We start from the raw sequence: 25,814 nt of genomic DNA, 5'->3' as shown, positions 1-25,814 counted from the left end.
TCAAAATAACCTTCAAGGCAAAAAGAGCAGTCCACAGCACCATAAAAAAAGAAAAAGAAACTGATTAAAATGTTGCTTGAACAGAATGCTTTGCACTTTAACTAACTTGCATCAGATAAAATGCTGCAACATTCCTACACAGAAGAAATCACCATATTACAGGAAACTGGACACACATACATTTCTCAAGGAATTTCCTATTCAGATGTCCTACTGAAGAAACTAAACAGCAATACAAATGAAGAGCTTTATTAAAATCACTTGGAATATGCTCTGAAATTTAGTATCATATAATATAAGTGCAAAATCCCCTATATTAACAGGATGTGACACATGTGAAGACAGGACATTAATATACATATCAATATAAAAGCTAAAGTATGTTTGACAGTGATATATTAAATGGCTACATTAATGTGACCATAGTTAGGAGCATATGTAATTTTGTTTCCCTCTAGCAGTATCTTCTAAAGCATTATACATAGTAAATTGCATTTAATTCTAATCCCTGCTCTCTTATATGTAATAAGAGATGGGTAGAAATATTGTAGGCACAAGCAAAACCAATGCAACAGATGTAAAACAGAGGCAGAAGCCAGGCACTTATTTGTTCTTGGCTGCCAGAGGTTTACGGCTGATCTTCTTTGACTTGTCATTGTTCTTCTTGGGAGGTTCAGGGTTTGCCTGCATGTGTCTGCCATAAAGACTGTAAGGAAAGGAGAAAAAAAAATTGTGATACAACCATTAAACACAGACTTTTACTCTGCAGCACATTAAACAAAGCATCTAGTTACTAGGAAAAAAAAAGGTTGTTATTTTGTCTCAACACACTGAATTTTCTATTAGCTCTCAAGCTGCAGTCATTAACATTTGGGTTTTTGTGACTTTTCAGGGAAGTAACACCAGGGAAGAGCAGGCTTTTGGAGCAGTGAAGGAGCAATCAGTTTTGCCTTCAGAAACTAGCAACCTTTATTCTGCAGTTATGGGATTAAAGTTCAGAAGGCTGCAAGGATGTGTATTCAAGTAGACAATGACAAAAATTGGGTTGAACTGGAGAGATAGAGTGCCTGCTTAGAGCAAAGTGAGCATCATCCCTAACCAGAAAACCCAGGGGCTTGATAATGTGACAGAGAGCAATGGTGTCACAGCTGCCTTTGCTGCTCACACATGATTGATAGCACTGGGACAGATACCAACACATCAATGCCACATTAGTAAGTACCACTGATTAAATGTTGACAAAGTATCCTACAATTAAGATGGCTAGCATTCACTGTGAAGCTAAATGGACTACATGGCTGAAAGGATCTTGCTAAATATCACACAGTAATTAATAGATAATTTATGAGTAATCCTGATTAGAATAAATTAAAAACCTACCCAAAATAAACACAGTTCAAACTTAACTTCACTTATTGACATTAAGTGCTTTTTGAAGATGCACATTGTGGGTTTTGCTTGGGGTAATTTTCTTCATAGTTGCTGCTATGGAGCTGTGGTTTGGATTTGCACTGAAAACAGTGTTGACAATGCAGGGATATTTAAGTTATTGCTGAGCAGGGCTTGCACAGAACCAAGGCCTTTTCTGCTCCTCAGCCCACCAGTGAGGGGCTAGGAGTGCACAAGTTGTTGGGAAGAGATGCAGCCAGGACAGATGACCCCAACTGATGCAAGGCATATCCCAGCCCATACCACATCCTGCTCATCATAAAAAGCTGGGAGAAGAAGAAAGAGGGGACGTTCAGAGTGATCATGTTTGTTCTCCCAAGTCACAGTTACATGTGATCTAGGAGGTCTTTTCCAACCTTTGTGATTCTGTGACTCTATTCTATTTACTATTCTAATTCTATGTTGGAATATGAAAAGTTACCACCTAATTTGAGCTTTATGTTGCTGTATTTGGATGATACTTCAACCTTGGCATTCCTGGACTGTGGAATGGGATTAAAGCTTCTTGTAAGGTGGGGTGAAGAGGCAGCGCTTGCTTTCACCTTCTCAGCAGCTGAAGTTTTACATCATACTGCTAAGCAGGCTGCTGTCAAGGTGTACTGTAGCCAAACAGCCTTGCTCAAGGAAAATACAACTGTAAACTATGACATTACTTCACCTTATTGAAATTTTATGTGGGCCATCACCTCCTGTCAACAAGGGATCAGGTGGCATTTCCTGATGAAAGCAGAGAGCCCTGACCCTCTGCAATAACTACATGCTTCATATTAGCTACAATACACATATTTTAATTTTATTTCTGAAGAGACAGAGCTCCAGCAGCACAAGGCTGTATTTTATCCAAGTATGTGTATTAATCAAATATACATCCTAAATAACTCTTCTTTTGGAAGGTGTTAAGTAAGTTGAAAGAGAGAGTCTATGGAAGGAGATGGTTCAGTATGGTGAAAATCCATCACAGCAGAAGAGCACAGGAGTGACATTCAAGGAGGTTGTGCCATCAGAAACTGACCCAGGACAGAAGAAGTCAGGGAACAAGCAGCACCCTGCTCTGAATGATATGCAGTGTAGCATTTGAACCACTTTCAGCAGTAGTTTTGTAACTCTCACAAGATAGCACTAGTTAGGTAAATACAAAATTAACCTTCAAGCTGTTTTTTGGCTTTTTTGAAGTCCCTATGTGGGACTTCAGGCACTGATTAACAGAAAATCCAGTGATTCACTGTATCTGAGCACAAAAGTCCTTTGTAGATAGGAACAGAAGTCCCCTATCACTGATCTGTGTTCCACATCCTGCTGCCCCACAGGTCCTTTGCCCTGTTAGTGCCAACCCAACCAGGACTGAGACAGCTTAAGTGGCTGTCAAGTGTTACATACCCTCCTTTTGCTCAAGCTGGTTTAGGCTCCCCCTTTTTGCTTTGGAAACTCTATGTAAGTTTCCCTCTCAGGTGTTCCTTCTGGCATTCATTCTACCCCTCATTTCCTCCTTTTTCAGAGCAAATGTTCAAGTATGTGGACTGTTAAACCTCAGAAGAAAAAGGGTGTAGGGGGAATTCTACTGACTACACAGATACTTTCCAAATGCAGGAAATGTGAATACTGACAATTTTGAATGAACTTCAGAGTTCTGGTAAAGTCTACTTGGGCAATGCCTTTTGACTACGAAAAGAAGTCCAGAAGCCACAGCATGCATTAAGCAGTAAAAATACCAACTGACTTGAGATATTTTTGATATTTTTTTGATATCTGCTCCTTACAATATTCAGTGCTATTGGTGCCCCAGCAACTCCCTTTGTCCCATGCAAATACTACATTAGTAGTAATAGATGAACATGAGTTGAAGGTATCTACAGCACTTCCACATTCTTTTAACCTATTTTCATGTCCAACCACTTCTACCAACATGAGCACCAAAGTTTCATCCAGCAAAGTAATTACTGGGTTTGAAATAAGAAAATCAAATCAGTTTCCTTGGCAAAATGAGAGGACTTCCAATGCACATGAAGATGAGTGCTTTACAATCTTTCATGGAGTCCGCTAGTCAAAAAGCAAGGATCAGATATATTTAGATGGTACAAGCCTTCACACACAGGGTCTCTCTCTCCTGTCTGCACAACTGAGATATGAGGAGACATATGGTCTCACAACAATATTTAAATACAATAATGACTGTAATAATGCTTCTGGGACAGAATTTGCCTTCTGTTACACTAGGGAAAAAAGAATTCAAAATTCTCAATGAACTCCTGGTACAACAACAAACACCAGTTTTATAACTCCCAGGGGAAAAAAAAAGCTTCAAGGGAAAAAAAAAGCAAAATAAAAACACTAATGGAGCTTATCTGCACAGAGAAGCAATTATCTGACTTCCACAAGAACCTATAACCCTTTAGTTTTAAAAGATATGAAGTTTGCATAAAGTCTTTAATAATTTCAGTAATTACTAGAAAGACCCAGACACAGCTGCAGCCAAGCTGTACAAACGAGGTAGATGCTCTTGTTCTGCATGAACGCAGAGTCAGATGTGTTAGGCAGAGACACTTGCACATCATCCTGGGCAGCAGAGGTCAGCTGAAGACATGCCCACAGACAGTTCTGCTGCTCAGCTGACCGATGGTGATGTGCTAGAGGATGGCACCTTGACACAGCTGTTTGCATGGCCAGACCCTTAGCCAAGGCACATTGTCTCCATAAACACACAAAAGAATTTTGACACAGATTGTGGCTATGGTTTCAAGGCAGATTTGTACGACAAGTGCTGATAACACATTCATGGCAGTGCCTTCCCACTAGATATTTTGAATCTTCATCTGTTCACAGTGCTGGTACAGCTCTGAGCAGGATACTACACACAGCTTCAAGGCTAAAACCTCTGCTGAAGGACAAAATCTGGAGTGCAAACAAATATTTGTGATGTTTGCAGTTTGCTAACAGTCAGAAGCTGATTACTGCAACCACAGCTCACAAACTGCAGAACCTCTGAAGACTGAGCAGCTACAGTATTGTAGGCAGACTTCTCATTACATAAAAATCAAAGGGGAAATCACATGCAAGCCTGAAAATGCAGAAAGGCCTCAGAAACTCTGTGAAGCTTTCTTTCCTTGTATATATTTTTAAAATATCTTCCATAAAAAATGTTTCTTTGTATGCAGATGTAAACATGAAAAAAATCTTCCTGAATTCTGCACCTGCCCCACTGGAAGTAACAAACGACAGCAGCATGGCTGCTGCAGCAGCAAAATGAACAACATGAAGTGAGAAAGATGCTCATTAAACTTCATCATTCTGTCTACTTTAATGATGCTTTTACTTAATAAAAATTCCCTAAAGTAGTTGCAAGGATATTAGGTGAGGTCTCTGGTTATGTATCAGGGGTCTAAGCTGTCACTAGCAAGCATGCAGTTCAGGAGGGGCATTCCCAAGAGGAGAGAGTGGATACAGCTTTCTTGTAATAAATTCAGAGAGAATCAATAACCTCAGCTTGCCACATTACTTAAGCATTTAGGAAAGTAGGTGATCCTTCTAAATTAAACCACAAATTGCTAAATATTGCAATTTACAGCATAAGATCAGGCATGGAACCTTGTAACTTAAAAGTACATAGTCTTGCTACTAAAATCTCTGAACTTAAGAACAGAACCATAGTTAAAATTCTTAAATTCATAAAGGTCAAAAGAGTCACTTTGAAAAACAAATTCAGCACAACTACCTCCAATTTTTCTCTCTTGTACAACAAAACGCTCAGTAGCCAAGGGCTAGAGAACTTGTGTAAGCTAGGGAACTACTGCAAAGTGTTTGATGCACACATTGATTTTTTTGAGTTTAGGCATTTTGAAAGAGGATTTCAAGACTGAGCCATGAGAAATACACTGGTGTTTCACTTTATGTCTGTAACAGATCTCCAGGGTGAGTATGCAGTATAAAACAGACAACACTGTTAAATATGGTCCTGGAGAGATGCTACCTCCAGCTATGTACTGTAATCAGGGAAGCAAAGGTGAAACATTCCAGCTCTGCTTGATTTTTCAAAAGGTGAAGTTCAGAGTCAGGCAGATATTTAGTGCTCAGATCAAACCTCAAAGTGGATATTCACAGTGACCTAAACAGAACAGTCCTAAGCCCCAGCTGATGAAGCAGGAGAAGGGAAAGGCTAAATCAGTGGTGGTATCAGTACAAACCCAAAGCTGAAAGAAGTGCTTGCATGACTGATACATGATGGCTACCGTGCACTAGTTACAGTTCACATGCATTTGGAGCAAGGTGCTTTTGCCACACCAGTTTTTGCACAGCTAATTGTTGCTCTGGTGTCCCCTCTGAGTGACTGCGACTGCTCTTTTCTATGTGGGAGCTGCTAACATGTCATCCCCTCAAACCACATAATCTCTCTCCCAGGAAAGGGACAGATAATGGGATTTAACTGGTCAGTACTGTACCAGTGAGAGAAAACAGTGGAGGTTAAAATTACTATTCAAGTATCTTATCATACTGGTAGTTCACCAATAATGTTTTTAGTCCTTGTGATCTGAGTTGCACTCAGATGATCTCACTGAAGAGGAACAGTGCATGGGAGAGTGAAACCAGTACCTGTTTTCCTTACACCTGAATGGCAAACTGCAGCTTTAGGATTCTTAATAAGGAAAACCAGACATGAATGATTCATTTTATTCAGCTAATTTTTTGCCCTTTGTTTTCAAGTGCTCTGAGAGCAGATGGCAGCAATGTCAGTGATGTCCATCATCTGAAACTCTTGCAAGTTTCTTCAGAGCCACTCGGTTCTGGCCTGTCCCTGTCTGTGCAGCTCTCTCCTGCTCCACCATGGAGGCAGCACTGGCTGCACAAAGGGAGCAGGTGCTGGCAGTGCCACGGGCTGCCAGAGCCTCTGGGCCACTGAACCTCAGCTCTCAAAGTGCTGTGAAACTGCTCCACTATTTTTAGGTCTGTGAACAGTGTGCCTTCCTCTCTAGCCCACTGCCACTCTGGGATGCTTCATGCATCAGACTGCCCCAAATCCATACACGCCAGAGCCCAGCCCTGAGACACTCCCAAGTGTAACAACCTGTGTTATTTTTCTGTTCCTTCCACCTCCCTCAATTATTTTCATAACCCAAAGTTCCTGCAGACTTTGCCTGTCACTATTCTTCCTAATTCTCCTTAAGTCCTGCATTTCACCTTTTAAAGAGACTTTCTGCAACACCAGAAATCCCTAATATCCTCAAATGCCTTTTTTAGTCTTCACCCCACAGGCACTCATTAGGGGAACTGATTATCTCTTCCCATCTTGGATTAGCTCTTTCTTTTCCTTAGCTAGTTTCATTTTTTGGAGCACAAATGAGGTAAGAAGAAGAGGATTCAGCACAGGTGGAGAGGTAAGGATTCAAGCCCATGTCTCCCAGTCAGTGGAGATCTGGCTAATGAAGCCAGTGGAGTAAAGAGCTTTTAGGGTGATCAAGTACAAGTGTCTGCAGTGAGATGCTTAGCTGCACTGCTCTGTTAAAGATTTTCAGCAGCTACAGAGGACAGTGGGTAGCTAGCTGACACACAGACACTCATCTTTAGCTATTTTAAAATGCTAGATGGAGTCCACCCAACCACTCCCTCTATGTTCCCACTCTGCACTCTCACAAGCTGTTAGCTATCTTACATTAGAGACTCTGCTGAGTCACACAGTCCAAAGTTGACTTACTCAGAATTCCTGCCTAAAAACACTCCAAATCTCAACAAGCAAAAAAAAGTACTCTGCCAAAACTTTCTGGAGCTCACTGTTTCAGCATCTGCGTAGAATGTGCACCCTCCAAAATAAATCCCACGTGTCTCTCACTGGCTACTTCACCATTCAGTTTTCCATAGGGCTCCCTTCTGCTGGACCCCTCTACACCAGTTTATTTGCTGCTCTGAATACCTGAAGAAAAAGGCTCAACCTCTGTGTGCCACATTTCCCACCCTCTATCCCTACAGGTTACTGTCACAGACAGACCCTGGCCAGAGGAACCTCTGGCCTCAGCTCAGAGGTTCCAGACCTGATGTGACAGTGAGGGGAGATTTGAGCTGAGGTAACTATGATTTACAAACACTTGCTCTACTATTGGGCTGGCAACAGATGCATAATTTTAATTCTGCCAGACACTTTTGCTCTTTAAATGGTTAATTTAATCCCTGCTTCTTTGAACTCACCATCTTGCATGTTATGGGGAACTAATGTTTTTTTTTTCCCCATAAAGGAATTCCAAGGTGTTAGGTATTTCTTTAATTAATACACAGTAATAAAAGAAAGCCTTTTCCTTATATTCTCTGAGGCTAGCAGCCTTTTGAAGCAAGTACTCTAAATGTGAGGCTTGTTAGGGAAGCACAGCTGGAAGCTCATAGAAGCCTTGCGAAAGAAAAAAGATTTCTTTTAAAGGAAAATGTAGAGGCCAAGATTTGCAAAGCTGGCTAATGACTTTGCATACCCAACCTGAAAGATCTTACAAGAAGCATGGCTTTTGGCAGACACAATTTTGAAAGCACACAGAACACAAAAATCTAGTTTCTGAAAGACCTATCTCAATACCCAGGGACCCCAGCACTGGAAATCTTCAGCCATGCTACAAATCCAGAGAGACACACAAGGGGGGGCCTCTATGGAACTGTCACAAAGACAGAAAGGACAGGGCGTGCTTATTCTTATTTCTTTCAAAACAGAGACAAACAGGAATTAAGATTTCATCTAGGCTATCTATTATGCTGATAAAACACCTCCCAGCTAGGCCAGTATAATGAAACAGCAGCTTGAGAGCACAAGGCAGAGAACAATTCGCTTCTGCATGTGGACAGTCCTACCAGAATATTTCAATTATGCACGATTTCTCCCCTGGGACTCAGATCTTCAAGCACATTCAGGAGGTCTGATCTCCTTCCTCATGCTCCATTTTGAATGGAACAATGAGTTGGTCAGCCTGCAAGTGCAGACCAGTCCCTGAATTCACCCCAGGCATGAAAAAACTGCATAGGCCAGAAACTGAAGTTCTTAAGGGTAAGAACTTCCACAGAATGCAGTGGAACATTTTCCTACTTGTTTCCACAGATGAAATAGTGCTTTCCTACTTAGGACCAGAAAAATCTGTAATGCCAGATGCAGGCACCAGTTTAAACTCTGAGGGCCAAGGTATCTACTGGAACAAATGGCATCCTACATCTAATTCATCAGAAGCAAAGAGGAGCCACAGAAACTGCAGGGGCATGCTAAGCCTCTTTGGCAGATACCAGCACAGGTAGCTACAGATAAAAAAGCACCACTAAGAAGGAAAAAGACAACTCAAGTGAGAAAGAAGTGTGTTCTGTTTACTAAAGTGGTCTGTATCAGCCCAACTCTTATCTTTATGTACATGTAATTTGTGAGCATGAGTTAGATAAATCAACAGTTGCTCTATTTCCCCAAATCATGTTGTTGGACAATATTCAAGGCCACTTGCCTGATCTCAAACTAACCCTGGACAGGCAGCAAACACAGTATAGAAAACATACTGGCACGCAGCACAGACATCCTCCTGGAGACAGCTGAGCACAGTATTCTTCATTCTTATGTTATTTTAATGTTGTTGTCTGCATGGAGTCCTTTGGGCTTCAGTAAAACAGTGCTCACTTTCCTTTCTGAATGCTACACTGCTGCTCAGATAAATGCCCTTACATAATCTTTATTATTGATTTATTACATGCATTTTGCTGTGTACCTGATTAACATTTAAAAAAAGCAAAACAGAGGGCAAAAAAATAGCTAAGTGCAAGCTAAGGAACTTTCTTTAAGTTATTATATGTCCAGCAGGTATGTATTTCTTTTCCAGTAACTAGACAAAGTGTACCAATAAAATGTATAGAAGGGACCCTGGGGAAATACTGATACAGAGAGTCTCTTTTCCTTTTTTAAAAGCAAAATTGAAGTGTCTGAGTTAATCTGAGCCTGCTCTGCTGCACACTGAGGATGGCCAGTTTCACTGGCAGTAGCATAGAGAGCATTCAGGACACTGCAATTCTCACACACAGGGTTTAATCAGCTGCCCTGCTCTGCTGGGCTGGCTCACACATCTCCTCTCCCAGGGTGTCTGCCTCTGCCATCCCAACTGCCTGTAGGGCCACCTCTCCAATAGCTCCTTAAAATAAACATAAGGATTGAACAGTGACAAGGGACACAGTGACAAGGTGGGGAACTCAACCAAACTAACCCGTCTGAATCACCACCTCTGAGACCCTCAAAGGGGAAGGAGGAAGTCCCAGTCCTGTCACACATTCCATCTGTGTGACCCAACACAAGAAATTGGCAGGCTCTGTGAGCTCTGCAGACCACTGTGTAAAAGGAGCACAGGATTTACTGTGGGATGCTTAGACAGAGTTTTGGGACTGAACAAGAGTATTTAAGGATTATACAGGACTTGAATTTATAGGTTCTTGCGAGGACAGAGCAAGAGTGGAAGTGAGTGACCAAGGATGACAGAAGAGAACAAGTGCAGGGAAAAAGAGAGAGGATGAGGCAGGGAATAAATGAGGTCAACAGTGTGCAAGCAGGAGGAGGTCAGAACACTTGACTGGCAGAAACTCTGTGCCAAATCATCTTGACTTTGTCCTCCCTAAACCCTGTTTCTAGCTGTTTTCTGTGTGAGTGTGCCCTCTGTTCTGGCAGCATGCATACATGTCCCATCAGCATGTTCAAGTAAGACAGATCTGCTGGTCAATAGCATGGACTGATTCCCATATACTGAAGTGACAAAGGGACTCCAGGATCAGCCTCCACAAAAAGGATGTAGGCTGATGAGACTGGGTCTGGGGGCTTGATATTTGAAACATCAAGACTGGGGAGCCAGGTATCAGAGGGATCCCTGACACAGGGTCTTCCCTAAGCATTGCAGGGAAAGGTATTGAGTAATACAGACTGGCTGTTGTTTGTCTTCTCTGTGTTTATGTGTCCATCTGTCCTCCCATTATGCTAATCTGCCCATGGCTGGCCAGGTGTACAAACGTGTTCTGAGACTGTGGGCAGCCTTGCTACTGACAGGACAGGAGAACAGGGATATGGAGCAGTTACTCACTGCCATCAGTGAAGGACTTGATTTGGTTCCTCCAGGACACGGGATTTAGCTGCTCAAACCACTACCAGGAAGAAGGTGAAGAATAGAGGAAACTCACTTCACTTTATGGCAACACTGCAATGAAAATGTCACTTTTTGACACAAAATATCACGTACGAAGAGCTACATCTCAGACATTGCAATTTCACTTGGCCATATGAATTGGCTTTGTTTAACTCATGATGGATACACTTTGCAGAAAAGCTCTTCTTGGGCAGTGCTCTTGAACATGCTTTACAGGTCAATACAGGTCTTTCCAGTTCCCAAACAGCCCTTTCACCTACTCCCTGCCCAATGTGGGAACAAACATGCCAATTATGTCAATCTTACAGACACCTGGTAAGTTGTGCTCTGAGAAATCAACATACGTGGAAAGGATAAAGGTGATTCAAAGCCAATTTCAAAATCATTGCCATCGTATATGTTAAAATGCTGAAATATTGAAAGCCAAAGACTGAGTAGTTCTATATGGAAACAAAACAAATCAATAAAATAGTTTTCCAGTTATTTAACTTTACTGTGGAAGACCAAAGATGGTCACACAGAAACCACATAATAAAATGATACAGACTATTCACCTAATTTTCCAGCCAGTTTTGAACAAAGCATCACAACCTTAATAATTGGCAAACAATCACTGGGTTTTAAACAAATCTTTGGTGATTTTCCATGGCTTTTACTGTGCCAACAAAGCTGTTCCAGGATCTTTTCAGGAGGGACCTATGCTATGTGGCAGCCAATAACCTTTATGGCAACACTGCAATGAAAATGTCGCTTACTGTAATGAGCAGAGATCATAAGTTAAGCCCCCAGCTACCTTTCCATTATTTTTCATTAGAGTTTTTCTGGCTTTGCTATGCTTCCAAGTACTCAGGGAATTACTCCAAATTAGGCTCACTAGTCAGCTCTTCATTACTCAGACCACACTGAAACTGAGCAATCAGCAAACTGAACCAGCTCCTGAGTAACACAAGACAGTAACATTCGCTTGAATGTTTACCATTTCTTTTTTAGTTTGTCCTCTTTCTTAAAGCTCTGTTCTGTAAAACAAACTTGCCCACAGTTGGAGGCGGTTCTAAAACAACAGGAAAATCACATAGTATTTTTCCATGCCATTAACACCTTGAGCAAAGGGTTGGGCTTTCCTTCATCAACCAGAAACAAACTGTGATATAGTCATGTCTTCTTGACAGCAGTGTTTTTCCAAGACTTGTGTTCCATAGTGCTAGATGAAGTGGGTGAGATAAAAAGTCTCACTTACTATGTGAATCCTCACCCTTTGAAGAATCTCTAATTTATGGCAGATTTTTACACTGGCTGCCTTCCCTCTTGCAAAGCAAAAAGCTGACCAACCTGCTGGAAAAGAGCAGTAATGCTGACATTGGTAAGTTATGATGTCATCCAATCCACACAACTTCCCAAGTTACTTTCACTGTCTTTCAGGGCCCACAGTGTGAAAAACATAAAGCCTTCTGAAAGGCTTTCTTCTCCCCCAGTATCTGTCAAGATGAAATGGCAATACAGCATCAGCCTGATTTTGATTTCAACAAAATCAATACAAGTTTTGCTTCTGATTTCATTGGGTTCAAGGTTTGGCCTTTAAGGTCAACTCTCCATGCAAGCTAAAAGGCAAACTGCAGTTGCAGTGTGGCTCACAAACCCCAAACTATGTACAACAAGCTATGAACAACATCTAGGCTGGCTATGAACAGTGGAGTGAAAATTATGCTTTCTCATGAAGTGCTAGTAATAGCTAAGGCCAATGAGTCACGCTGTGACTTTTTAATGCACACATTGACCAAAATAGTTTCTTTAGCAAGGAAGGTGGGATTATGCATACTGATCTGGTTTTGCTCAACATCCTTTTGCTGTAGGTAGGCAGCACTTATCCTAAATTGCTGGTGCTTACAAATGCTCATGAGTTAAAGGAAAAAACATGGAACTTTACTGAAAAGGACAAGAACTAGTTTACTCATCAGATATTTGCAAAAGGCACCCACAGGAACCTTCAAGCATGACGTAAAATAAACCAGTGATTCCACCTCCTTCTGGGCAAGAGGAGAAGGAACAGGCAGCTGAAAACACTTGCACTGAATCAGTCTAAGTGCTACAGCAACAACAAAGGCTCAGAAAGTGCAACAACAGGGAGCCCAACACAATGCTGCAGTCTTGGTGGACAAACTGCAGATCACCTACTTTGCATCTTCTTTGAAACATGTTGGAGAATACATTGCAGGGAGGGCAAACATGGTCCTTGATTCTTTCTTTCTGTTTTCTCAACCAACAGTTTTCCAAATCCCAGCCTATGCACACAAGGTAGCAAACAGGCACTCCCTCACTTGTGGAAGATATTAGATTGGATGTTAGAAGAAATTTCTTCACTGGAATGATGATCAAGCATTGGAACTGACTGCCCAGGGAAATGGTAGAATCACCACCTCTGGGAAGTATTCAAAATACATGTAAATGCAGTGCTTAGAGGCATGGTTTAGTGGTAGACTAGCACTGCTGTGCTCATGGTTGGCTCAAGGATCTCAAAGGTCTTTTTCAACCTTTGTGATTCTGTGATTCAAGCATTCAGCTTGTGATATGGAGCAGATTTATGAGAAATGCAGGAGTGGGAAAAGCAAAGTGACAAAAGATTTGTCAACAGCTCTCTGTCACTGAGAATGCACTTCATTAGCCTGTCAATTGCAGTGTCTAGGAGATACATTTATTGACAACTTACTGTCAATTGATCCAACATCTATATAAAGCTCTTCTTATGCAATGAGTTAGCTGACTCAGATGATGATGAGATCTATAGAGAATTAACAGCCCTAAACTGCTCTAATTTCTAAACAAAATGCAACCAGAAGTGATAAAATCCCACCAACATCTTAGCAGCTAGACCATATTCACTGCTTACAGCACATCTTAGAATGAGATGCACTTTGATGCACTCCATAGCTGGGGTAAAAGTATGGTGTGGGTATGAAGTAGAAGTCCTTATGCAAACACTGTTTTTTATTTCTATGGCCATATGTATTTGTGGGATTACTTTTGAAATACAGGGACTCTGCATTTTCTACTCCCCCAGTTTAGCATGGAAGCACCCAGAGATGTTGTATGGCAACCAAGTGCTCTGTGCAGCTGCATGCCTCAGCCTCTCACCAGGACAGGGTAATGCTGCAAATGGCTAATTGATCCTGCAGTGGCTCTAACAACTGACAGTCACCTCACACCGCTGGCAGCATTCCTGCAGTGCACTCCCATCTTTTGCCTGCTTTGCTTTATACTACCTGTTTTATCACTTCATGATAAGGCAGTGTCAAAGACAGCAGGCATAACCTATTCTGGCATCTCCATCTGGCTTTATATATCAGACTTGTGCTGCTCTGGTGGATTAGTTTCAGATCCCTGTTGGCAGATCAAAGGCAGCAATAATAACCACAAATCAATCCCTCTTTAAGGCCTAAAACATCTTCTCCCTCCCATAGCATGCCTCATTTCTTCACCACTCCAGAGCTGTTATAAATACCAACTTTGCCTAGACACAACAGTTGTATGCAGATACTCAGGCCCTGGAGAATTTGGCACGGTGTTTTCACCTGCTCTTTTCTGGTCTATTATGGCAATCAAAATGAGCAGCATCAATAGAGAAGTGCTCATGTAGATTAAACATTTGAGTCCCTAAAAGTCAGAAAGCTGCTTGGTGCCAAAGTGAGAGCATACACAGAAGATGCCTGGCTTCCCTTAGTCTCATCTCAGGTAATCTTATTTTCCTGCACTCATCAGAGCTGTGTTTCCACTGAAGCACCCAGCTAGCTTCAGCTCACTGCTCAGTGCTCCAAGGTGACAAACAGATGTTTTTGGATACAGAAAAGATATATCCTCAGTTGAACAGCTGCAGAGTGGACTGGCTGCTTTCTAATGGTGTTTCCACACAGCTTTCCCCTTGATCAGCACCTGCTCTAGAAAACAGGACTCAGAAAAGGGAATCATGAGGTTCAAGATCCACTCTCCCATAGAGAGGTAACATCTGGATCCTTCCACCATGACTGTGCTTGTATTCTTGAGATTGCTCTTAATTTCCTCATGTTCACCTCCTAGGATTTATCTAAAGGCAGCAGAAGTTAAAAAATAACTCCAAGTCTAGGTAGCAACTCTCTGCTTGGCTACGTCTCACTACCCAAATGAGACTTTTACTACAGAAGTAGCTTTTAATTGCTTCCTCTCCGTAACACCTTCACAAGGACAAAGCTGAATTTACCATGATGTAGCTAGGCAGTTCCCTGGATCTCAAATCACCCAGAGATTCTGTGTCCCAAAAAATAATAAATCTGTGCCTTGGGTTTTACATGAAAAATGCACTTGTGCTGGAAAAGATATACCTGCATAAGCAGTGAAGACAAAAACTCTCCCTCTTACCCTTCTTTAAATTTTTCTGTCTTGTAACTTACAGTTGGAACTACATCTCTGAAAAGACTCCAACATCAGCTAGATCAGCAATAGTTCAATATTCCTACATTCTACTTAAAACAAACTCAGATTTAAATAGCAAAAATGACAGCTGCTTAAAGATCTCCTGAAATTCTTAAGAAAAAATTAATCAAAAATAAAAATAATCTGGTTCCAACACTGCATTTGTACAGCCTGCAATAAGGAGAAAGACCTAGTATTTCAGGATTACCACATAAGGGCTTGAAAAATATTTTCTCCTAAAATTCTTTTGAATACTAATGTAAAGTACTTTGATCCTGATTTTTTTCAGTATTTATTAAGTTCCACTCAATTGACTGTTTACTTCCTATAATTTTTTACTATACCCATAAAACTAGAACACTGTCTCGACATATGGAAAATGTAGATGGTACATATTGCTCATAGCTGCACATAATTTCAAGAACTGTAACTACTATTTCTAGATACTTTTTAAACCATGACAAAGATGCATGCTATTGAAGAAAAATGGTGAGCCTATAAAAAGCTGCATGTGTTTGAGTCAATCAGGTAAAGAGAGTATCATCATCTTCTCACAGTATGATTCTTCTCCATGCTAGTGGAAGCACAAAGTCAGAAGGATTAACTGAAGACCAAGAAAAAAAGACTAATCTCTTCTTCCCTCTCCCGCTACTGAGCTTAGAAAAATATTCAAAAAAGAAAAAAAATGGCACTGGCAGCTTCTAGGATAGTTTAATAAACCTTAGGGAAGGCCTTAGTGTTGAGTTTGCCTTCCCAGTAGAACTTAAAGCACTGCTATTAAAGCAATACAATAAAGTTTATGAACTTGTCTTTACTGCTGCATAATTTATCTTTGAGAAATGATACTATGGTGAACAACTGCTCTCTATGAATCTCTTTGGGCTTCAATGGACTGCAGGCTTTATCACAGCAAGTAAACTGGATCAAGATTGAACTCCAAACCTAAAGATATATAACATATTTTTGGATTAATGAAAAACACTTAATTCAAAAGTTAAATACTAGTACACTCAAGTATTTTTTTATGATTCATGTCACCTTTTGAACTTAAAGTCCTTTTGAAATATTTTAAAATCTGAATCTTAAAAGAAACAAATTCCAGAACGACTCATATTTCTTTCCATTCAAGAAAATTTCCATGTTCTGTTTTATTAGTTTCCTAACAAAAAACACATATACCCTTTCATTAAAAAAATCAAACAAAAAACCCCAACCAAAGCAGAACTAAAGTCACAAATACAAAACCACACTGCAAATTCAAAATAAACATAACTAAATCTCAGTAACTAAAGACAAAAGTATACAAACTTCACTTCTTTTCCTAGTTGAATGCTCATGGTACCATTTGCTCATAGCACTTCCCAGCCCTGTAGTTATCCTGCTCTAGAAAATGTTTCTGTTTTGGGGTGCATGCTTTCTGCCAGGTCAGCAAGTTAATGTGTCTATGCAGCTCTTAGATTACCAGATTTAACATGATGAAGGCATGGGAAATCCTAGGCAGAGGAAAAAAGGAAAAGGGAAGAAAACAGATCAATCAAATTTTTAACTCAAAACTCCCCTCACAAGTCAGATGTGGGAACTGAAGGTGTAACTGCACAGTGGGATGTGCATATATGCTGTGGAGAAAACTTCATTGTCATTCAAAGCCCACAAGCCTGTGCAATGCTGACTCAAAGAGTGGTGAGGAGTGAGAACAAAGGGACAGAGACACACAAAATAATGGGCTGCCTGATTTCTTACCAAAGACTTATAAGACAAGTCTGTAGAAAAAGCTTTTTAAGAAAACTGATTTAGCCCAGAAAAAGGCCTGTGCTTAAGGACTGTTGACCTATTTGTACAGTAGGGTAGTTTTCATCCCTGGGTATTATGATTGCTGGTCAAGTGGCACTTCTCCATACTTTTGTTTATTACAAGTTAATTTCAGGATGCTAGATTATTTGTTAAATTCCAACATTTCATGGAATGTTCTAGGCAATGAAAAATGTTATATTCATTTTGCTGAAAGCAAGAAAATGAGAGGGAGAAGGTATTTTAATGCACAGGATTTGTGACCTCTTGCAGTGGTTAGCACATGCAACTGTTTCAGCCATCCAGGTCTGGGACTAATGGCCTATAGACCAAAGAGCCATGGAATGGCTGCCACCTTCTTGAGGTGTGGCAGTCATTGAGTCTGGCAAAGCAGAACCCCCATTTCCTCCCTTTCCTTAAAGGACTTGCAGTACAGTTTAGGAACACTGACACCCAGAAAAAAATTGCCTAAGGGAGAGGAAAAACGACCAAGCCAGGGGAAAGATGGAAGAGAGAAAGGAAGAGGTATGAGGTCAAAAGAAGGAAAGCAACTGGCCCTGGCAAAAGAAGACAAAGCTGGTCTATTGCAGGAAGCATGCAGGCAACTCTCATTTCAGTGAAGAAAGGGAGCGTGGAAGGAATGAAGGAATAGAAGAGCATGCAGACCATCTGAATTCATGAAGCCTTTATGGTATAGGGGGCTCTTGACTGATGCAAGGAGAATTCCACCCTAGATGCTGTTCTCCTTATTCTAGGATTTTCTATGATTTTCTTATTCTATGATTTTCATTACTTCAAGAACAAGCACAGTCAGCATGAGCACACTGCAGCAGACCATTCCCCGTTTGAACATATATGGTGCTTGGCACTTCTTCACATCCATCTCTCAGTCACATTAGCTCCATTAATGAAAAAATAAATGTTGCAAAAGGGAAGTATTAACATAGCCAATGCCAAGGACATTAATTTTAAAAATGCTATTTACTTTGTATCAGAGCAGTCATATATCTTGATCAGTTCTTAGTCTTGTCCAGATTCTGATTCCATGCTGTAGAGACAAACTCTGTCCTGACTCTCCTTCCTGCATATGATTAATTTACTTGACATCTTTAGTACTGTACCCACTTGATGGGCTTCATTCATTTAGTAGAAGACAGTAACTCGTATTAAAGCAAGAATGAGTTTTTTAGCACAAATCCTGGATAGTGACTTACTGTAAAGTATAGTCACGATACAGCTAAACTGTCTGCTTGAAGAGACCAGACACTCAGCTCCATACACAACAGTCAGCCCAAACAGCTTTGGGAGAAATGTGCAGCTCCATGAAGAGTGGGTGGCTCCTCAGTCTTGAGGGGATGAGTGCTACGTCCAGCCAGCTGCCTTTGAGTACACTCAATACCTGTCTTTGAAGACCAAGAGCTCAGACACAGGACTCTAGTTAAGACAACTGTGCAGGTAGCACACCTTCCTGAATCTGTTCCACTAACACAAACCAACCACAACGTCAACTCCACATTTTCTCTGAATCAACAGAAAAAACTACAGAGAGCACAATATGACTGCCAAAGCACAAGGAAAAGGTCAGTCTAAATTTTTTTTTATTTGCCAAGAGAATTAGGCAGCCAGAGCAGGAGAGCCTATGTAGCCTCTGGGATGTGTGGGTGGTGATCTCAAGACACTAAGGATTTGGCAATTATCTCCACAGCAGTCACTGTTAGGAGCAAACCAAGTATTTCAATATTTTCAGGAATAGGAGAGGAACCACAAGCCACTACTCTGTCAGGAAACATACTTATAGATAACTTGGAAATAACCTGCATATGTGAAGGCATTTTAGTTTATTTCCACCAGGTCCTCACATGTCCAAGATGTGACTTCAGTCATTCTTAGCAGACACCAGGTGACCTCGATGCTCTCCTGCTCTGATAGCACATTAGTGCCCAGCTCCCCAGCAGGGGTCTTTGGCAGACATCACATGCTAAGTTAGCATTACTGAAGTCCCAGCTGAAATTCTCTTCAAAACTCCTCTGTTCCCCCTTTCTTGGTCTCTATGGCAACACCCAGCATCCTGCAAACAGCACGAGCCAGCTCGGGGCTCACTCTGCACTCATTCATCTCAGATGTTTGAAGAATCTCCTCTTTTCCCTGTACAATGTTTCTAAAACCAGAGTTTTACTCCCTGCTGATGTCCCCACATCTCTGACACAGTTCCACTGCTCCGTGTCACAAACCATCACAGCTGCCCCAAATGAGGTCTTACTCCAGACTAGGTAAAAGAGCCAAAATCAAACCCAAACATGTTGTCTATCACTGGAGGCAGAGTGTGGACATTCCCTTGAAAATCCTGGTTGTTGTGAGACCTTTGCCTTTTAAAAGCTATCCTTGCTAAGTAAAGGCATTGAAGATCACCTGTAGATAGCCAAAAAAACCAAGGGAGGCAAGGACAAAAGAGCAGGACTTTACTTTGACGTGCATTTTTTCCAGGTTATATGTTATTATCACTTTACACTCATTTGTACTTACTTTAATTCTGGCCTCAGATAATCAAGAAGGTTTCATTTAACTTGATTCTGTTCTTCTTTTACTATACCCTTAAGATGTAATTTCAGTAGTGGCAATTTTCAATCAGATATTCTCAGAGCCTTTCTGAACATTTTTTTTCCGATTTGGAATTATTTTTAGGAAGAGGGGGGATGTATCTATGGTGTACTTTTTATTCCTGCCAGAACAATGAAGAACAGGCCAGGAGTTCACAGCTTGAAGATAAAATAATCAACAGAGAAAATAAAAATATTTTGAAGAAAGAAAGAAACTTCCTTGAAGGAATTATATTCTTTTTGCAAAAATTAGTTTAAGGGTACTTCTGTTTATGTGTATGGGGGAAAAAACTACACATGCTACAATGGGAGAACTGTAACTTCTCCTAGTGCATGGAAGAAAACACTTTCTTTCAGAAAGAAAAAGTAATTTTCATTGAGACAGTATATAATTTTCCACACACAAATGTGCTCATCCAAATCCAACCTACATGTCTCTGTACCTTATGCTCAAATTTTCCCTCACTGCGTTCAATACATTAAGTGCTACCTAACTCCCACCTTCTGAATTCAGCAAAAACCCCTCTTTTTTCTTTAAAAAGAGCCCCTTTGAAATAGCATGTATTCTTGTTGTTATGGCCTACAACTCAGAGGACGAAAACAGCCATTAGTTAACAACCTACCTATTACCCTGTGAAGTGTTAACAAGCATGCACTCCTGCTGTAATGAAATTGCCCAAAGAAAAGGGCAGGGTAAATTCCCTGGTCTTCTCTGATCCGGAGAGACAAAACATTCCAGGGCTTAACACTCAAAAAACCTTGCTCTTTTATCTTCCTGCTCTACCTAACCTTTGTTAGCCAGCAAATAAAAGGATGGGCCACAGAACAGCCATGGGATTTACATCCCTGCACAGTCATGAATCTTGGTCAGTGCCTAAATCCTGGGAGCTCCTCTGGAGCTACCTCACCACCCCAGGGACAGGAAGATGCTTGAGATTATGCACCACCACTGTATTTACACTGAAGGCTGCACACCCTTATACACTTGAGATATCAAGTCATAACATTTGCTGGATTAAAACATAACATATTGGATTAAAACAGGGGAGGGGACGTACTGAAACATGACTTCTCTAGAAGCAAGAGGAAGAGATGATTCAAAATGGCTTGGAATAATTTTAAAGTTCAAGCTATGATCCTAAAATCATATGATTTAAGTAATTCTAAGCAGTCACTGAGTTTAGCAATTTAGTGGTACTAAAGGAAACGCAGCTGACCCCAAGTAAACATGGTGAACCAAAATCACAAAAAGGAAAACCAGAGTCCCAAGAAAAGGACAACACAAGTTGGTTGTACTTTTCACATTTGTCTGTCATACCTCTCTCCCAACTACTGATTGGTGATGGGAGGGAAAGGCAGAAAATATTGTCTTATAGCCTATCCTTTGATTATTTGTGTCCTTGATTTCTGCTTTTACTAAATGCTCAAGGTTTCTGCTATTTCACTTCCTCCTATCTCTTCCCTTTGCCTAATCAGCTGATCCTTCTCATATATATTCCCTGTTCAGGATTTGGTTCTTCCCATTTATTTTCTGTTTCCAGCTCGTCAGCCTCCATCTTCTTTCTGGTCTTCCTCCTGTACCACTTTTATGCTTTCTTCTTTCCTTTTCCTTTCTTGTTTCTCATCCTTTTATCACTTCTTATTTTATATAGGATACTCATCTTTCCATCTGTGCTCCTTTTTTGCCTCTCTGGTGGTTGGATCTGAAGAGGAGTAACTGTTTTGAGACATTAAGTAGGAAAATGAAGGTCTCTTCTTAATATTTTTCACAGCAGATGGGCACACACTGCACAGAGGGAATCTGCTAAAATGTGTTTTAAGATATTTTCCTGGATCCCATATAATAATTCAAAAATATTTTAAAAGTATTTAAAAAAGGATTTCCTATGAAACATTTCTTATAAATCTTTATGGGAACTGCAGTAAGTTCAATTTTTTTCTTTAAAAAGCAGGCATGAAATAAAAGTTATTACTGACATCTGTCATATTTTAAATTCCTTTATAAAATTTAGTAGTGGCAGCATAAAACAGATGTAGCATAAAACACTGTGAAACAATCTCCCTAACAGAGCATCCTTTAAGGAAAGCAACTTCATCGTTGACAGTCATTTAGTAACACAGGAGGCAGCTTCCCAGGAGATATTTGCTGCTGTTATATTAGAGGTAATTAAACTATAAGGTGATTTATTTCTTTGCAGCCACATAATTGAACTTTCTAAAGCTATTAATGATACCTTATGAAAGTATCAGCAGATGTGGAACATGATTATCCCCAGCAAAACTGCGTTTACAACACACAGGGCCACAAAAATTCTACAAAATGCCATTTATTGGCAAAACATGAATATATTAACCCACAGAGGACAGTGCACTGAGGGTAGAAATGCTGTCACTAAATGCAGATCTCTCCACTCTTCCCCCAGCTCTCTCTTCCCTATGATTGACAGTGATTTTCAGAGTAGGCATTATCTCCAGGCAAGAAAATCTAAGTACATAAAAGATAGTTTTATATTAGTTCTATTGCAGCACTACTGACTACTAAAGGAAGCTCTAGACAACAAAAAATATATATTCAAAAACAATGCATATTTAAGGGTGAAAAAACCCCTGTGTATAAAAATAGGAGTATCAATGCTTCACATATTTTCCCCACCATATTAACTAATCCAGCAGAAAAATCCTTGGTATGTCATTTGCTGATTGACGAGCACAGAGAACTGAGACCTGAGCACAGAATTTTATTGCAGGAGACATTTTCATCTGCAGCCAAATCACCAGGGAAACACTTTGTCAAACAGCTTCACTCTGCAGGGACACTTTGTGACAATATTGGCAACTTAAGAATTTGTTCTGGTTTTTCCAAGAGCATCTACCTGCCCATGTTGAGAAATATTTACAGCAGCACTGCAATTCATGCAGATGACCAGCTTAAAACACGGGAACAAGTGTTTCACATTTCATTGCAGCAATATGTAAAAAACAGATGCTTACAAGCTCTAGTTTTAAAACAATATTTATCTCTTTATCTATATATAAATTATCCAATATATTTTTTGGAGGAATTTCATTCCAAATCCATGTACTTTCATAATAACTGACATTATATCAAGCATCTGCAGGGCTACCAATCAATACTTGTTTTCAAGTGCTCAAGTACCTCTTTTATCTCCTCCCTCCCTCCTCCCTTTTTTTCAACTGAGGGGGGACTGAATCTAACAAAAAGCTGCTTTTACACCATCAGGGTGGGTAAGATGCTGGTGTTCCAGCAGAACACCATAGGTTAATATAGTCACACTCCTGATGCTCCTGAGAAAGGAATCTGAATCCTGTTGATTGGCTTGAAGCTTCTAATTATTTTCTGTGTTGAACAAAATTCCCAGGTCTCACAATTTTTCACTGAGATGGAAGGAAGAGTGACCTACTGTGAAATTTTCTCAGTTGAGAACAGTCATTTGGTGCCCTCAGTGGCTCAGCTGAGCTATCCACAGTGGGCTAAACATCACAAATCCAAAAGTAGTCTCAGTCAGGATTTATGTATAAAATTGTATGCACAATTTCTTTGTTCATAGATAAGCATTAAACCCCAAGTAAGTGGCTAAACAAGAGGGCTAAGACTACCTGTCATGTGATGGAATAGGGGAAATCAGGAGTGCCATTATTTCTCTGCAGTTAAGGCATACTGTCATCCCAGCAGATCAGCAGCAAGGAACTCCCAGCTTCAATTCGAGCTACTGGTAAAACTCCAGTCCCCTGCATCAAAGAGGGTTAATTTCTCCTTTGGATTCTATGCTTAAACCCTCTAAGCCACATTGATAATTTTGTATCTAAAAATGAGGAGTTAAGCTGAATAACTAAAATTTTTCTCAGAGAAGTTTCCTCTGGTATATCAATGCCATTTTACCTGAGCAATCTGCCAATGGTGTTGTTCCACCAACTAATTTAAAATATGTGGTATCAGGAGTTTAGTTCTAGCTGCCAGTCAGCTGGAAAACAAAGAAGGTTTTTATCCAGCACTGACCATCCATCTCTAGCACTCCTATCACCACAGGAACCACCCAAACCTCCGCTGCTGCCCATTTTCCTTACACTGGTCTTTGGAAACATAGAATTATGCTTTGAAAAAACTCACACCAAGCCACATGTATACAAAGCAAAACTAACAGGCTGAAAAATAGTCTGAACAGGTTACCTCCACCTTCTTTACCTTTTTTTAAGCTATGAACATACTTTAACAGTTATCTCTTATGAAACATTTCTCTATGTCACCTACTCTTTATCTAAAATCTCACATCAAGTCCCACCTCAGACAAATCATCCCCTTTGTTTATAGATAAATTCTGGCAGGGATGAAAGTTGAATGATTTGATGTGAGACTTTAAAATTCCAACTCTTCGTATCTGGTATTACACTTGGGTTTTTTGTGTTGGGTTTTTTTTTTTTTTTTTCCCCCATAAAAAACCTCCTGAAACAAAATTCAAAAAAACCCCACTCCAGCACATTCCTACATCACAGCAGCTTAGTAAAAACAAGTGTGTGGATCTCTTTTACAGGCTAAATTACTCTGTGAGAAGAGCAAGGCACCTAATACTCTCTGAGACCATCTACATATGTCTCAGTGACAGATGCTCTCCTCTGATGAGGGACAAGCCCCCAGCACAGAGTTGCTTCTGCAGTGGCTGTCCAGGGGGTGCCCAGTACTTCGTTCACTTATCCTTGGTGTGAGAGGTAGAGATGACTCCTCTGAGCTGGGCAATCCTCGATCTGATGCTGCTGATCCTTTCCTAGTGGATCACTTTACAAATTTTATTTCTCCCCTACTACACATTGTTATCTTTGTCTTGTTACAGCCTGCAGTTCAAAGGGCACACAAATAAATATAAACCAGACAACAATGTTGAAGTTTTTACACTCCATAAAGCAGAGAGCACAAGGCCAGGTTGAGTGAACACCTCACCTCACATCTGGGAGAGGAAGTGCTTTTTTCCCTTCCTACCAGAGCGTATGAACACAGCTTGTTACAGGCACTGCTGCGTTAACGTGACAGCTTTACAAGGCCCTGGCTTGCTCAGCAGTAATGATCTCTCAACATCCCTGTCAGATCAATGCACAGCTTTCCTCAGGACCCACTTACTGCAACACTGCTCAGGAGGGAATGGAACTTGGCAAAACCACATTCAAATCAGACAGGAGTGCTGTAGTGAGAGACAAGGGGATGCCTGCAAAGTCCTTCGGTCTGGAATGCTGGAATGACACATCCCTGATCCTTCATTGCACACAGCTTTACCTGTATTACCTACATTATAAAAGATTTTAACCTCATGATCTAGTTTTTGTTTCAAGTCCTTTCCCACCACTGGGCTGCAATTTTTGGCAAATTTCTCACTCCAGCTGGTCTTTGTCCTTGGCAAGCAGGAGACAGTGGTTAAGGTATTGACCTGAACATGGACAAACTGCAAATGTAAAGAAAACATGGGACATCTCATTACCATAAAAACAAGCTGGTTTTCACTCTCTCCTAAATCTAAGTTTAAATACACATAGCTTGATCAAGAAGACCTGACAAAAAACAGACACAAAACAAAAGCCCAAGAAACAACAGCTCAGCTATTAGCACTGGGCAACAAGTTATTTCTTACAGAGCCACTGCAGCACCTTCCTCTTAGAGACAGAAAGTGCTTGAGCAGAACGGGCAGCTGAGAAAAGCTTGATCTTACTTTTTCAGTTTTTTTAAAAAAATGCTTCACTACTACAATCTAACCTTGTAAAGCTAAACTTCAATTTTTTTTCTAGTTAAGCCATTGAGTTTTAATACTCTTGCTGTGAACAGCATTGCTATTAGTCCAAAGGGAGTTCAGACAGTGATTATTATGTACCTTAGTAAAAGACACAGGATGTATAACTAACAAATAATTTCTCATTTTGAATCTATTAACTTTTGGCCAGTAGAAAGCCTACCTCACAATTTGGAAGCAGTTTCTCAAGGATCTTATCTTTCCCTACCCAGAATTACTAACATGAAAACATCTTCTTCCAAAGTGTCAAACACCAGGCACTAACACTGCATGTGTCTGAGTTTTGAACATGACTTCACTGAAATGACACTGCATAAATCAAACCTGCCTTCTCTGAGAGGAAGACATTAATACCTGACCAAACCATGATAACCTTGTTCCAGCTCAGGAAGCCGGACCCCAGCATCTCAAAGTGATGTCAGAAGACTTTTACTAGGGACTTAATACCTAACAACAAGCTCTAGGGCACAAGTGCTAGAGTCACCTAAAATGCAACTCTTGAGTTGTAAAACAGGGCAGCATTACAGTAACTCAACAGAAATGTATGTCACCACTCAGTGTACATAACCTCTTGGTAAGAACTTATCCTACTTATCTGTTTTAGAAGAAAGCAAAAAACCAGAATGCTG

General features: G+C 40.5%; 1 protein-coding gene across 1 annotated transcript in view; it reads right to left on the bottom strand.

Moving 5' to 3' along the window:
- Window positions 1-233: 233 nt before the first annotated feature.
- Window positions 234-25,814, bottom strand: part of RSU1 (Ras suppressor protein 1) — a 102,101-nt gene continuing 76,520 nt past the window's right edge. Inside the window, exon 9 of the mRNA XM_058029099.1 lies at window positions 234-706. Coding sequence (XP_057885082.1) covers window positions 604-706 — 103 coding nt within the window. The 3' untranslated portion in view covers window positions 234-603. The remainder of the gene's footprint in view (window positions 707-25,814) is intronic.

The sequence above is a fragment of the Melospiza georgiana genome, chromosome 1 (genome assembly GCF_028018845.1).
Source record: "Melospiza georgiana isolate bMelGeo1 chromosome 1, bMelGeo1.pri, whole genome shotgun sequence".
NCBI lineage: Eukaryota > Metazoa > Chordata > Aves > Passeriformes > Passerellidae > Melospiza > Melospiza georgiana.
This window is presented reverse-complemented; position numbering and strand designations above follow the sequence as displayed.